General features: G+C 42.4%; 1 protein-coding gene across 1 annotated transcript in view; it reads right to left on the bottom strand.

The window, feature by feature from the left end:
- Nucleotides 1-1,015: 1,015 nt before the first annotated feature.
- Nucleotides 1,016-15,579, bottom strand: part of LOC119556613 (adenylate cyclase type 9) — a 55,725-nt gene continuing 41,161 nt past the window's right edge. Inside the window, exons 3-6 of the mRNA XM_037868928.1 lie at nucleotides 11,735-12,012; nucleotides 5,792-6,988; nucleotides 4,823-4,923; nucleotides 1,016-4,740 (exon numbers count right to left, since the gene is read on the bottom strand). Of these exons, the coding sequence (XP_037724856.1) occupies nucleotides 1,181-4,740; nucleotides 4,823-4,923; nucleotides 5,792-6,988; nucleotides 11,735-12,012 (5,136 nt within the window). The 3' untranslated portion in view covers nucleotides 1,016-1,180. The remainder of the gene's footprint in view (nucleotides 4,741-4,822; nucleotides 4,924-5,791; nucleotides 6,989-11,734; nucleotides 12,013-15,579) is intronic.

Here is a 15,579-nt window from a genome sequence, read left to right as displayed (position 1 = left end):
GTGTGTGTTCAGGTGAGGTGAAAGCTTTTTTGGTGGGTGAGTGCGTGTCTTTGTGTGTGTATGGCAAGCATTTTGGTGCATACTTTTCGGTCGTTTGCTGGGGTACATTTTATGTAAAAGCTGCATGTCACAACGATGTAGATCGTTTAACGTCACTTTTCTATTATTACCAAAAAAAAAAAACAAGTATTTCTTTTTAAGACTAGAACTATGCTGGTCAACCGCTTTTGACCTGTTTACTGCAACATCATAGCCAAAATCGGGCGATAAAATGATCAAAATTGGATTTAAAAAATCTATAATTTAGCTGAAGCTTTTATTTTCGGAGAATTATCCCATGCAGCCAAAAACCCTTTAATATGGCATCAGACCCTGGTCTGCGAGACACAATCATTTAACTTTAGCTTCATACATTTATATACACACATATTGATCAACATCGAACAACAGCAAATACATACAAGTAATATCCATTCGTTGGCTCAAAAAAAATGTTATTTAGTTACTTATATATTGGTTAACTCTATGGTACATTGAACCTACATACATACAAGCCACATCTATATATTTTGCTACTACCATTTAAAGCCACGTATTTCCATTAGTTTTGTTTAATTTAGTTTAGTTAGAGCTATTGAAAAAAAAAGTTGGTAGAAAGGAAAGAAAGCATTTCGTTTGGTTTTCGGATGAATCAACTGGCTAGTACAATTAAATACATACATTAATACATATATGCAGAATATTTGATGGTTCTGCGTGGTGTCAGGTCTTTCCAAACGCAGTAACAACAATCAATCAATCAATCAATTAATTATGCAATCGATGAATCAATCAACCAATCTCACTAGCAACTTTAACCCGATTCTATCGTTTCTAACGTTTCTATCTATTCATATTCATTTATATCACAAAAAACACGGTTGGTTTTTTAGTTAACCCAACCACGACGCCCCGCCCCCTTAAATCCCCCCCGTACCGCCCATCCCCCCTCCTGGGTTTTGCATCCTCCGCTGGTTTTATTTTGGTTTTCCGGTTCTCTGGCCACAACTCCTTCAGCTAAGCCATTTGTACGGATGTCTGGATGATGGAATACTTGCTCCATCGTTAGAGTCATTAAATGCAATTTTGAAACCATTTCTCAAGTGCCTTATGCTCCTCCAAAAAGTCCCAAATTGTTTGCCTAAGTTTCCATTGGCATTGAGTTGTTGTTCGCAGCTGTTGATGTTGTTGTTGTCGTTGTTGTTGTTGTTGTTGGGCTGGTGTTAATGTTGTTGACGTTGTTGTTGGTGTTGCTATTGTTGTTGTTGTTGCTGATGGTGTGGGTAATGGCGGTAGTGGGTATCAAGTGGCCGCCACCATTCGCTTGGAGGGATTCCTGCGACTTGAAGAGCGTGGTTGTCTCACTGGAATGCAAGTCATCCTCCTCCTCATCCTCCTCCTCCTCCTCCTCAACGTTCTCCTCCTCCTGGACCCCATCCTCCTCGTCCTGCTCCTCGTACCCTTGCCTCTTGGTTGCCAAGCGTTCCAGCTCATCATCTGCCTTCCCGTCTAGTGGCTTCTCCCTACGTCCCGTGAACAGGAACACCTCCATGTGATCCTTGCCCTTCACATAGACACTGCCCCTGGGCTCGAACTCATAGCGTTTGGTGAGGAAGGGCAGGCATTCCTTGCCCACCTGTATGCGATTCGGTAGACCGGTGGAGTCCATTCTGGAGGCCACGTTCACTGCATCGCCCCAGATGTCGTAGTACAGTTTGCTGGTGCCAATAACGCCCGCCGTAACATCACCAATATTCATGCCAATTCTCAGGATTAGGTTAAATTCCAGCAGATCCTTGTTGAACGCATCCACCACCTCCTGCATGGCAATCGAGAACTCCATCAGGGTGTGTATGTGCTCATCCCCAGTGCCCCGGTGCGAGGGATCCAATCCACTGGCCGCCATAAAGGTCGAGCCAATCGTCTTGATCTTCTCCACCGCCCGAAATTCCGGTCTCGAAAGCAGCTCATCAAAGTCACCAATTAGTTCGTTGAGCACTCTCAAGAACTCCTTGCCACCCAGATAACTCTCGTCGTACATCTCATTGAAATTGACAATGGAGGCAAAGATGATGGCTATGTTGTGATGGTTCTCCGAGTACTTGGCCGTGTTCTTCAGATGCTCGGCCACATGTTTGGGTATGATGTTGTGGAGCAGCATGTCCGCCTGGTTCTTCATGTTCTGAACCCTCACCTTGTCCTGGTTGGCCACCGCATTGCCGTAGAAGGTCAGCCGATAGCCGATCTCGAACTCCCGATTGAGGAACCATACCAGCACCAGGATGAGCAGCAGATCCAGGTAGATCTCCACATGATAGTCCTGGAACCACTTGATCTCCTGTATAAAGTTCGAGGCCGCCTCCTGATCCTGCTGATCGCTTCGATTGTGACTGTACACCATCAGTTGGGACACTGCGATGCCTATAAAACATAGGGCTGCCAAAAAGGCCAGGACATTCCGGACCCAGCAATTGAGTTGGGTGAAATTGCAAAAGTGCACGATGCACACAAAGATCAGGAAGCCATAGTGATACTCGAAGGCCTCCAGTTGTTCCAGGTCCAGGAGCAGGAAGTTGGCGATGATCAGGAGCACGGGCATGGCCATCAGGACGGCCAGGCAGATGTGCCAGGGATACCAGCTGGAGATGGCCTCGAAAATGCGATCGGCGCAGGACTCAAAGTGTGGTCGTCCTCGGGTTCCTCCTCCTCTTCCGCCCCGCTCCTCCCGCTCCAAATCCTCGCTGGTCGTGGACTTGGATCGAAAACGATTGCCCACATTTCCTCCGCTCTGCCGACGACACATCTGCCGGGTGAACAGGAACAGGGCAAACACCTGGATAGCCGTAAAGCAGGAGAACAGGGTCACCCACAGCCGGAAGCTCGGGGTCACCGTGTTCTGGGTCATCAGGAACAGGGACACCGAGATGCACAGGTACACGGCAATGCCCACAAAAATGTCAATATAGGTGTTGTAGCGCGGTGTGGCCAAGGTCGGCGGTCCCTCCGTCTCGTTCTCGGCCCCAAATCGATGGGCCTTCGATCGGAAATCCCGCTCCAACTGGCGCGACTTGAAGTACAAACTGAATTTTCGGAGTGGTGGCTTCACCAGATAGCTCCTCTGCGACCTGGCATTGTCCCGGACGCAGCGTATCAGCTGGAGATCCGATTGCTTGCGCAGCTGCTGCAGACAGGCGGCCAGGGGATCGGCCATTTGGGAGGAGCAGGCCGGCATCAGCAGGGCCGGCGGTGGTGGCTGTACGGCCATTGGTAGCCCCAATCCCTGGACCTCTCCCAAATTGGAGATGCTCGAGGTGGAGCTGGTGAAATACCCAGAGACGCGGTGTTGACTAATCGCCGACTGGTTGAGTGCATAGATCTGCTGCTGGATCGAGGATCGCCGCGAGTTGCTCTTGATGCCCGAATCCTTGCGCGACGTGGCCGATGGGCAGATGCTCGACTGGCGGGAGTGCGTGGGCGGGAAGATGCCCCCACCAGAGTTCGAGGGAGCGGGCAGACAGCAGGGACTAGTGGACGAAGTGCCCGGCTCCAGGCTATTCGGCGTCGGTCTCCCAGTGGCCAGGGTCGAGGCACGTGGCCGCGGAAGTGGAGATTGCTCCACGGTGGGCGCTGCCTGGGAGGTACTAGCTCCTCCGGCTCCAGTTGATCCTCCAGCTCCATTTCCCCCTCCCGTCGACTGGCGGCCACATTGCGATCTATAGCTGCCCGATCGCCCAAATGGAGATATATCGCTGCGCGACTGACTGATGTAGGATCGCACATCGATGATGTCATCGTACATGGAGTACTGGCCGGGCGAACAGCATCCGCCACCATTGCCACCACCCTCCGGCGATCGGAGCACACTGCTGGCCAGAGCCGTCGAGGTGGCCGCATGATGGAGCACTGGACGAGCGGGTGGAATGTCAAGGGTCTGGGTACGATGGATGCTGGACTCGACCAGGACGGGCAGCTGCTGGTAGCCACAGCCGTTGCCATTCTGCATCTGGTTGTCCATGAAGGCCAGCGTCTCCTCGGGATTCAGTTGATTCTGGTGATGCAGCTCCTCCTTCTCCTTCTCCTTCTCCCGCTCCCTCTCCCGATCCCTCTCCTTTTCCTGATGATAGCCGGTGGATGAGCTGCTGCTGCTGCAATTTCTCCCAGACAAATCCTCAAATCCCTTCTTGAAGAATCTCGGCACTTTCCACACCTTTAGCTTGATCTTTGAGCGCGTTTCGACAGCTGGAGGATTTGCTGGCGGTGGTAACGGTGGACTAGCCGGCGGCTGTTCATCGGAGTCCAGACTGCCCGGCAGGGATTTGGTGGTGATGATGATCTTGGGCCGTTCCCTTACCACAATCACTGGAGGGACGCCGGCTGCCGCCGGATGGATGATGCCACGCTCCACATCGCGGTCGCGACTCTGCGACTTCTTGCGCAGCTTCATGCTCAGCGAGGTGAGACGGGGTCGCATCGAGAGGACTGGCGATGGATTCAAGGAGCTGGACAGCTGGCCAACCGGAGAGGCGGGCGGAACATTGGGCTGCACCGCGGACACATTGGTGGCGCTCTGGGAAAGGGAGGCTCCATGGGCGCCGGGCAGGAGCAGGGAACTTCCGATCGCATTGGCCGGCATGCTGGGACTCAGGCTGTTGGTGCGGGTGAAGTCACGACGACGTCCAACCACGAAGTATGTGCGATGACCTGGTTTGGAAGGAAGGCAAGGGTTCAAGGAAGGGTCAAGGTTAGCACTGATCTTGACTTTGTCGTTGGTGAGCACACTCACCGAACACCTCCTCTCCCTCCTCCAGGTAGTAGGCATCGCCCAGGAAGCTAGATGTCTCCTGTGAGATGTGCACCTGCTCCGGTTTGCCCGAGGACTCCATTCTGGAAGAACAGGAATAGTTTTGGATTATTAAAGTAGCTTGAAAGAAGAAACTTGCCGAAAGAATCGTTTTTTAAATTAGTCGTTTACGTCTAAAAATATATCAAGATAATTTAAGGCTTAAATAATTGTTTACATTGAGTAATGTAAACTTGATATTGAAAAAAAGGAATAAAAAAATCAGAGAGATGAATATAAAATGGAAATAATTAGGACCGATTGCTCAATGTCATGGGTTAAATGTCATTGTCATTGAGTTAAATGAGAGGCAATGTACTAGTTAAATTTGTTAGTGGAAAAAAGAAACTAACAACATAAGGTATATCAAACGGATAAAAAAAACTCGTATAGATTTGTGGCTCGTGGCATTAACTTTACATTGAGACGAGGCATTTGTCTTCCCAGACAATTTAACTTTATGTTAACTTTCTCTTACAGATAAGAAATTAAGGCTTTAGCATAACATTGAGAAATCTACCTTTGAATTAGAAAATTATTATAACCTTAACCTTGAGAAAACGATTTGATCCTTCCAAGCAATTTATCTTCATGTTAACTTTATTTCGCAGATGACAAGCTATAACCTTAACAAGATATTGAGAAACCGGACCTTACATTCGTAAATGACCTTGAGAAAACGAATGTTAACTTTCTTTGGTAGATATCAACCTAGAACTCTAACATGACATTGAGAAACCGGACCTTACATTCGTAAATTATTATAACCTTAACCTTGAGAAAACGAATGTTAACTTTCTTTGGTAGATATTTTATTATCTACCAAAGAAAGTTAACTAACAAAGAACTCTAACATGACATTGAGAAATCGGCCTCAGCTACCCAGACTGAGATCTTCCCCTGACCACTTACTTGTTGGCCAGGCTGACATCGTTGCTCCACACGTCGAACTTGACCCGCCGCGTGCCCACGATGCCGCAGAGGACGGTGCCGGTGTGGACACCAACCCGCATCTTGACCCCCTCGTGCCGCTGGGCATCGAAGCAGCGCATGGCGTCGATCATGCCCAGACCCATTTCGACGCAACAGATGGCATGGTCCACCCTCGGCTCCGGGCAGCCGGACACACAGTAGTAGCAATCGCCCAGCGTGGAGATCTTCTCGCAACCACTCAGCGAACAGAGATCGTCGAAGCGCTCGAAGAGATCGTTGAGGATCTCCACCAGCTGCTCGGCCGTCTTGGTGGAGGACATGCGGGTGAATCCGACTATGTCCGCAAAGAGAATGCTCACGTTCTCCATGCTGTGCATGTGGAATGGCCGGAATAGGGACTTCACGTCGTTGGAGGCTCGTGGTCGCATATAGTGCGATTCCGGTGGCATTCCTTTGGAATCCAGTCCCGACGGACCACCCTCGTTGAGCAGCATATCAGCCACTTTGGGCGGCATCACCGAGTGTATCATCTTCTCCTTCAGCTGCTTCTCCATCTCCAGTTGGCGGCGCACAAGCAGATTTTGACCCACCTTCATGAAGGTGCCGCGCATGCGCACCAGATTCATGATCAGCACATGCACGCCCACCAAATGCACACTCAGGTGGGCCATTATCCTGAGGATCAGTATTTTGTTGCTCGGGTCGCCATTGGCCTCCATTCCGGAGCCGGATTCACCGCCACCTCCATTTCCTCCATGCATGGCACCTCCATGGATGGCACTGCATCCGATGACCATGTGCGAGACCATTTCGAAGGCAATCGAATAGGAGATCGCAGTACTGGCGCCCAGCCACAGGGGCATCGGGAGGGCCGTGTAGATCAGCAGGACGATCTCCAGGCAGATGGCAAAGTGGCCCAGCGGACTGAAGGCCCTGCCCGTGTAGGTGAGGAAGGCCAGGGAGGCGCCACAAAGGAGCAGGGCTGTCACCGCCGACGTCACCGTCCGGTGCTCCCTGTACAGGTCCCAGTGGGTGAAGCACAGCGCCATGATGGTCACCAGCGAGAGCATCGAGAAGGAGCTGGAGATCGGGCGCCAGAAGTCCTCCGAACCGCCGTCCACCACGAAGTACAGGCACCACATCAGCGAGCACAGAAGGATGTACGAGAGGGTGAATCTGGAAGGGATCACGCATAAAGGGATGCGATTAGGAATCACTTTGCATATATTTAAGGTGTTTCTTGATATAAAAATATTTCAGGAATTAAACAAATCAAAACACTCTTTCAAAAATGTCTTTAAAAGGATTATGAAGTGTATGTTTTAATTATTTAAGAATAAACCCTGAGTATTTCAATTAAAAAACTGGGTTTCTGTAAGTACATAGGGAAACTATCTATGTATTTAACACTTTAAAGTTAGAACTTTTATTCAAAAAAGTATTAAGGCTCTATATCTTATTTTAGAAAATGGGACAACATTAAAAAAGTTCTTGTGATTTTTTAAAGTTTTTAAAAATGTATCTCTTATTTAATAAATTTCCTTCTTTAAAAGCTGTTTTCGAAATTACGTCGAAATTTTTTTGTCAGTGTAGAGACTTCAAAGAAACGAATAAAAATTTGAAGAGCATAAAAATGATTGCATTTCTTGCGAAGAACATAATACCTCAAGATGATAAAAAGAAGATTATTGTTTTCTGTTATAATGAGGTTAAGGGTTGTGCAAAAAGTCTTTGCTTAAGGACAATCATGGAGCAGATATTACAGACATAAAAGTTTAAAGGTCCAGAAAATAAAAACTTTGCAAGGCGGTTAAGTGCAGGGCACTGCCCATTCCATGGCAGTCTGCAGCAGTCAAGGAGTACACCCAGTTCCCTGGGCGCACTAATGGCAACCACTTGGGCCCCAAGAATTTTTGTTCATCCCATTTAACTTTCGCTGCAGGCCAGTCCCATTCATCCTAATTAACGCCAACTGCAGGTGGAGAAAGCGGCTTACACTTTCCATCCTGTCACCATGGGAACTTTTGCCACCGCCACTGCATTCATTACACACTTTGTTCCGCTCGAGGAAGCAGATGTCAGGCCGGAACTAAAAACTGGTAATGCAGCTGGAAAGCCGGGAAGCCGGGACGCTGGGCAACCGAGTATAGCCCACTAATCTCCGGCCATTGTTGATGAGCCCAGTACCAAGTACCAAGTACCAAGTACCAAGTGTCAAGTGCCAAATGCCAAATGCCAGGACCTGCCGCCATTGTTCGACTTGGCCATTCGGGAAACTTTGGTTGGTAACCCCTTTGGTTTCTAGTTAATGGCCACCAAAAGTTCCCCTAAGAAAAGTGCCAAGAGCAGAACAGGGTTTTGCATCTTGGAATATTCAACTTTCGGACTTGTATTAACTTTCAACCATCTGGGAGTTGCATATGTCAAAACCCTTTTAGGAAACTTTTGGAATTACAACAATCCCCAGCTGACTGTATACGTAAGACTTTGGAATTTAGCGGTAATTTCCAAGAAGAACAGGTACGTTATCAGAAACTTTAGACATTTTTGGGGAGATGTAAGTATTTCTGCGAAATCATGAAATTGCAAACATCTGGCAATAGTGTTGTCATTTTCGAAAGACCAAAAGAAAGCTTTTTAAACCATTAAAATAAGTACTTATAATGTAATAACAAACAATAAAAGCTACATAAACGATTGAATTGATATTTAAACAAGAAAGGAAGCTCACTTCGGCAAGCTGAAGATTCTATACCCTTTTAGGTCGATCCCGTGGGAGCATTTTATGTACAGAGCTTTCCTATTTTTTGAAAACTATAAACTAATTACAGACATTTTAAGACAATGTTCCATTTCAATTTACTACTGTATAACAATCTTTGTATTATTTTGACATTAATTATTCGATCGTTCCTATGGCAGCTATATTATAAATTCGTGCGAAATTTTTGAAATTTTTTTTTCGAATTTCTAAATTATATTAAAAGAATGATATTCCCAGGAGTAGAAAATGTTAACCTACTCATAAACCATAAAAATAGGTTTTTATTTCCCTTTTTTCTGTACTAATGAAAATCTGTAGATGGGTACACTTATAAAAATTAATAGAAACCCACTTTAAATGCATTCCAAACTCATAAAATCTATTTATTTTTCTTACATTTATCCCAATTTTACAATTGTACAACTTTGATCATATTAATATTAAAACTTAAAGGCGGTTTTAACAACTCGAAATAAATGTTCTTTTCCAAAAGCGTCTTAAACGAAAAATGCCTTTTCATTTTAAAATGGATAACTTTTATCTTTCTGGATATTGTTAAGGGATTAATAACCTTATTTATTTAAAATGTAATGAAGGTATTGATTTTTTATTGAGTTATTAAAAATTAAAATAAAACCGTTGAGGTGCCTATGATAATTATATTATAATCTATTATCTACTACAACTTACACCTGAATTGCGGGAACGGTCGCCAATTTTTTAAACCTTTAAATAGCTCATTATCAATTACTTTTGAATCAAACGATTTGATTGTTATTACTATTTAAAAAATATTTTATCTGGCTTTGTCTGGGCGATTTCCTAGTTGTCAGAACTGGCGGGCCAATCGATTGCTTGGTTGCCTTTTTCTGGTTCCGCACGCGAAACTGCTGCAATTGGCCGCCAAATGGCCCGAAATGGCATTGACCTGCAGCGTCGACCCCTAACCCTTGGCTACCAGCATGTAGAAACCCCCACAGCCACCCACCCCCTTTTTTTCTGGAGCCCCTGTGCCGCGGATCCAGCACCACACCCATTGACCCGTTGGGGGGCACATGCCAACGGAGCATTTATAGCGGCAATTTCGCCATCCTGCGCAGTTCCCCAACTAATTTGCCCTCGCTTACCTCCTGCTAACCCCTGACCCCTTTCCCCTAACCCCTAACCCCTCCCCTAATCCCCGCCAGAAACAGAAACCCATGCTCTGATGATTGCATGCACGTGCAGGAGTTGGACTTGTTTGTACATGTGTACATGTGCGATATCTGTGAAGGGTTAACGAAGTAGTGGTTCTAACCGGGTGAAAGGCAGTCAGGCCTTGGGGTCGGGTCTCCGGGCTAAATAGAACCCCTGCCAGGTGTCAGCGAACTCAACACTTTTAAGCGCTTCGATTACAATAAATATTAATTGGTTATGAATGTCGAAATCCTCATGGTTTTTTAGCAAATTAAAAAGTTGGCCAAACCAATCCAAAACAGCTCCAACAAAAATACCATGAAGTTCTTTTTAAGCTTAATATAACTAAAAGAAAATAAAATAAAAATTTTTAATTCTGTTTAAATAATCAAGGCATCATTAAAATAATAAATGGAATTGAAACAGGAATTTTTATGACAATCGTTATTATACTGTATACATATGTATGTATGTGAAAATGGTTATGGGTATTTATCAACTCTTTTTTAGTTCTTTAAAAGCCAAATATAACTAACAAATACAAAATGAAATCAAAACTTTAATTCACTTCCAATTTGTCTCCACACAAACCAAATAAAGGCACACATTTTCAATATAATAAATCAAATTAAAATAGGAATTTTACTCACATTCAGTAGCGCATCGTAATTAACTCAATTAAATGATTCCTTTGACGTAAGAAATATCAATTTACACCTTATTCTCAAATCAACCGCAAGTTTTCTACACCTTTTCCTTGGAAATTTAAATGTAAAGGTAATTGCTCAATGTCCTTTTCAAAAGGATCGAATTTTTCGCCTAATCAACGGCAACAATTACTAGCACCCTAAAATCAAATGTGCATTGCACAATTTACCAAAGGTTTTGCATTTCGCACACAATTTCCTTGCAAATGTAAGGTAGTAATTGGGTGTTTATTAATTAATGAATGAAAAATGTAATTAAATCCAGTTACGTAGAGGAAATTAAATGGTGTGGTAAGAGCTTTAAACTGAATGTATCCCCTTGGCTGAGCTAGCCTATTTGTTCATTTGATTGCGCTGGCTGGCAGCTCGATTTGCATAGCTGAGTGGAAGTGGAAGCCACGATGATGGACAGGGTCACCCACTGGCCCCGCTTTGTTTTAATTTCATTTTCATTTCAACCCCCTTCGGACTGGAGTTTTAGAAACTCTGATATAAACCTCAATTTTATTATGGTAAGGATGTTGTGAAATAAAATCTAATATATCTCGGAGAAGGGATAATTAAATCCAATTTCTTAGAACTCTGAATAAAAAAAAATAAAACCCTGTTTTTTGTAAGTAAATAAAATATTTAAAGAGAAAAAGGGATAATTAAACTTTATTTCTTAGAACTCTGAATAAAAAAAATTAAAACCCTTTTTTTGTAAGTAAATAAAAAAAATTAAAGAATTAAATCGCACTTTTGCATAGGGGTGTATTAATACTAACATATAAAAACGCTCATAAACTCTTTTTTATTCTGTTTACAATTTTGTAAATTGATTAATTTTAGGAATGGCGTACCTTTAATCAAATTGATAAAATGATATCAGGAAAGACCTTTCTTGCATTTATAACTATTTTGCCTTTTCAATGAAAATGCTCATCAAATAAAATTGGCAAGCTACAGCCTTAAATAACCTTTGACAAATAATCTATCTATTGAAATCAAATGATTTTAATTAAATGATGTTATGCTGTTTTACAGAGATTGTATCGTTAGGCAACACAGTTTTTGCATTTTACCAGAGGAAAATATATAATAAATGCTTTCTGTTAAGTTTAAATAGCCCTATTCGTTGGACCAGGTCACCCTGTGGATTGAGTGTGGCGATGTCTTTATCTTGTTGACTATCGAACTCTTATCCCCATCTCTAATTTGGCATTTACTCTTATCTTTGTGCATAATGCGAAATGTATTAATTTAATAAAAGGGGCATGTTCTGTTCGATCTCACCTGTACCGCATGCGGACGTGGGGAAAGACGCTGGCCTGGTACTGCTCCTCGAGGACCGGGGAGTCGAACTTGGGGTCCAGCCAGGACTTGGCTGCCGCCCTCTCGAAGGCCACCGGCAGCATGACGCTGCAGCAGGAGTGCCTCCTGCCGGTCTGGCTCAGGTAGGTCTGGATGTGCGGGGCCAGGGCGATCTGGATGTCATCGGTGGAGTTCGCCCGGCTATCGTTGACCAGAACGCCCGGCGGCATCGCCCTGGAGCTCACCGACTGTCGGCGCGACTGCAGGAAGAAATAAAAAAAGAAACATGTATTAATAATTAATTAATAATTACATAAAAAACATTTAATAAAATATGGTTAGTAATGTCCTTTTTTTAAATTTGTACAAATTTGTCTGTCGCATTTATAAAGTAACACCACAAACATTTTAAGAAAACACTTCACTCCTTCCTTCTATTATTTTAAACGGTTTTTTTTATAAGATTTTATGGTTGGTAAAACTAAAAAAAAAAATTACAAATGGTAATGAAAATAGCAATATTAAATAATTTTTTTAAGTGAAATAAACAGAGCTTTATTTTATTGTTTAAATAAAACAAACCAGAACCAAAGGAAAGCAGTCACTTTAGTATTCATTAAAGTCAATATTAATATTAATATTCAATAAACATTTACAAAAAGTCTTTGTTGCATTTGTTTACATTTATACATTTTTAAGTTTTTGTTTCGGTAAACAATTGAAAAAATCTATTGTGAGTATTACCGCAAATATATAGTTATATATATATTTATATATAGTTACGAGTAGTTTTTATATATATATAGTTAGTTAGTAATATATATAGTTATAGTTGCTTTGTAATTGGCATCAAAATAAAATTATAATTAATAATAACAAAGGGTTTCAAATGCGGGGATTAGCGGATTATTCTCGGTTTGTCTCCTCGCCGGATTAAACGGAGGCTGTCATTGTGATTGGGCGTGGTTGCGGGCGGCGGATGGTGGGTGGGGGTCAAAGGTCACGAACAAGGCGCCTTATATCTTTGCCATTTCGCAAATGGGTCAATGGCTCTGCTCTGCTTTGTCTTTAACTTGTGTGAGAACAAAAAGGCACACTGGGAATATAGCAGGTGAAACCCATCATAAATATGTATAACATATATCTCTGTTTGTATTCAAAAATGCTCTTTTTTTGAGTAACAACAAATCAAAAATTAGTTTATTTACTAAACATTAAAGTTATAAATTAAAAACAAATAGGGAATAGCTAACTTCGGCAAGCTGAAGTTTCTATACCCTTTCAGGTAGTTCCCGTGGGATCATTGTATGAGCTTTCCGATTTTAGGAAAACTAAAATATAATTACAGACATGTAAAGATAATGTTTAATTTTAATTTCATCGGTCTTTGTATTACTTTGACATAAATTACCCGATAAAGTAGTATTATTTTTTAAAAATTCTATTCGATATTCTGAAGTATTACAAGAAACAGAACCCCAAGAGTAGAAGTTAATATGGCAAAAAACAACGAAGTTATAATATTTTAAAATTATTTTTAATTCGACGTTCCTGCATCATTAAAATATTCATTAATATTCGTCGCTTTGTTCTCATCAATTTTTTTATTATTACACATTTATATGTATAAATTAATTTAATGCTACATATTGTTGGTGCACAACCATAAATATCTTTGGTTTATGGCCACTTGTAAAAATTTCTTTTGAATGGTTTTTAATTTCCTTTGCCTGTGATATTTTTTTAAAATTTTTGATTATCACCAAAAATTGCCGCGGCACGAGTCACGCGACAACGGCTTTGATTTCTGATTTGTGACTTTTGATATTTGCCAGCTGATTGCAATTTCTGGGCCTGGCGGCCTTCGATTTCTGGCAATCTTATCGATGAAGAATAAGGAGGCGAACGCAGAAGGTAGCAAAGTGCAGCCGAAACTGAAACCGAAATCAGAATCAAAATCGAAATCGAAAAACAATTTCATAGGGCGTCCAATTATATCGCGTATACGACCCGTGGGCGGCACTCGAGCGAAACGCACACAGAAATCGGACACGCGGACAACGTTGCTAAGTTAATCATAAAAAGCATTCCCCCATACAAACCGATTTGGCCTTTCATTACGAAGCCGCTAAAAAGTCGGGCTAAAAATAGAAGTCGGTGAAATAAAAAATAAAGTAGGGATGAATATTCGAGAGAAACGAAGCTAAAAATGCCCTAACCCAATCAAGTAATTTATTAGGTTATTTTAAGCATTTTAAGCTTCTAGTGTTTGTTTTAATTTTTGTGAAACTCTTAAAATGCTGGATAACTTAAAAACAAACAAAATAAAGTTACTATGATTAAAACAAGTTTGTTTTTATTACAAGTTATTTAAAAATTTATTAAAATCCTAAAATTAAAATATAAATTAAAGATAAATCAGTATCTTTGTTAAAATAATAAACACATTTTGAAAATTAATTTAAATTTAAATTTGAATGCCCAACTAAAAGGTATGCTTAAGGTTCCGAAAAGTTTTCATCACTTGGGCGGGGCTGAGATACAAGATACAAGATACCAATGCCTAGGACTTCACTTTCTCTCACCCTTTCCCTTGCAAAACCATCGACTTTTGGTATGAAGTAAACCAAATCAGAGGCCAAATTGGTATTCCTTGGCCAGCGGAATCCGTTTTATTTTCTTTACTTTGTTTTGCCAAATCCAAAAGCAAAGCCAAAAACGAAGGCAAATGTTTCATTTGGCAAATTGCTAACTGACCCTTGGACGGCTCTTAATAATTACCCTGGATTTTTTTTACCGCACGAATGCGGTTTTCCTTAGCTTTTCACAGCTGAACCTACCGAAAATCAATCCAGAGAAATTCCTTGAACGTGAGAAAAACATTTCACATATATATTTATGGTCGGCAAATGCGCGACAGACGACAAAATGGCAAACAAAAAATTCACTTAAAGACGAAGCATTTTGTGGCTGTTGTTGTTTTTCGCCAATTGGCAATTGGAAATTTGCGTCTCTCGTTATTCGTACGTTATTCGATTTGATTAGGATTCGATACAATTCGGTTCGATTCGATTCGATTTGATTTGAATGCGAAACAAAAGGCGGCGATGCGGTTCGGTTCAACGAATTCCGTTGACGCGGCGCTGGGAACTGAACTGATTTGAATTTTTTTTCGGTCCGTCGATTGTCTGGCCGTCGATCGGCAGCGGCAAACGGCAAATAGCAAACAGCTGACAGAGGCAGAAGCGTTTGGAGAATGCAAAAACCAGGCAGCTTATCGTCTACCTGATAAGGCCAGGTGAGCGGAGAATAGGTAGAATCAGGAGAATCGGCAGAAGAATCGGGCAAGAAAGAGAGCCAGAGAGAGAGTCGTAAAAAAGATATAGATTGTGGATCTACTCGAGATCAGTCGCCGGGCTGTCGAGCTTCAGTTTCAAGTGGCCAAGGACCCCCGACAATCGCTGGCTATCTACTTCTAAGAGGTCATGTTTATGGGCCCCCGCTCTTGAAAAATGTTCAGCCTGTTAAATATAAAAAGAAAAAAATAATAATAATATAAATAGCGCTCGGTTATTCCGGCAGTTTAGCGATAAGATAAGAATCGCCCTCAGACACAGTTCTTGGCTATGAACTGCCAGGGAATTCGCCTTGAACTTCTTCGCCGAGTGCACCCATTACACACTCACTCATTCGCACCTCCATTCATTATTCACACTTGGAAAAACAAAACCAGAAATGTAAGTCCCAAATATAGATAAATCATTCATACTAAGTTAAGAACTATGCAGATTTATTACTAGTTGTAAGATTGTATGCAAAATCATTAT

Source organism: Drosophila subpulchrella, chromosome X (genome assembly GCF_014743375.2).
Source record: "Drosophila subpulchrella strain 33 F10 #4 breed RU33 chromosome X, RU_Dsub_v1.1 Primary Assembly, whole genome shotgun sequence".
NCBI classification, from domain to species: domain Eukaryota; kingdom Metazoa; phylum Arthropoda; class Insecta; order Diptera; family Drosophilidae; genus Drosophila; species Drosophila subpulchrella.
The sequence above is the reverse complement of the archived record's forward strand: the minus strand, read 5'-3'. Positions and strand labels throughout refer to the sequence as shown.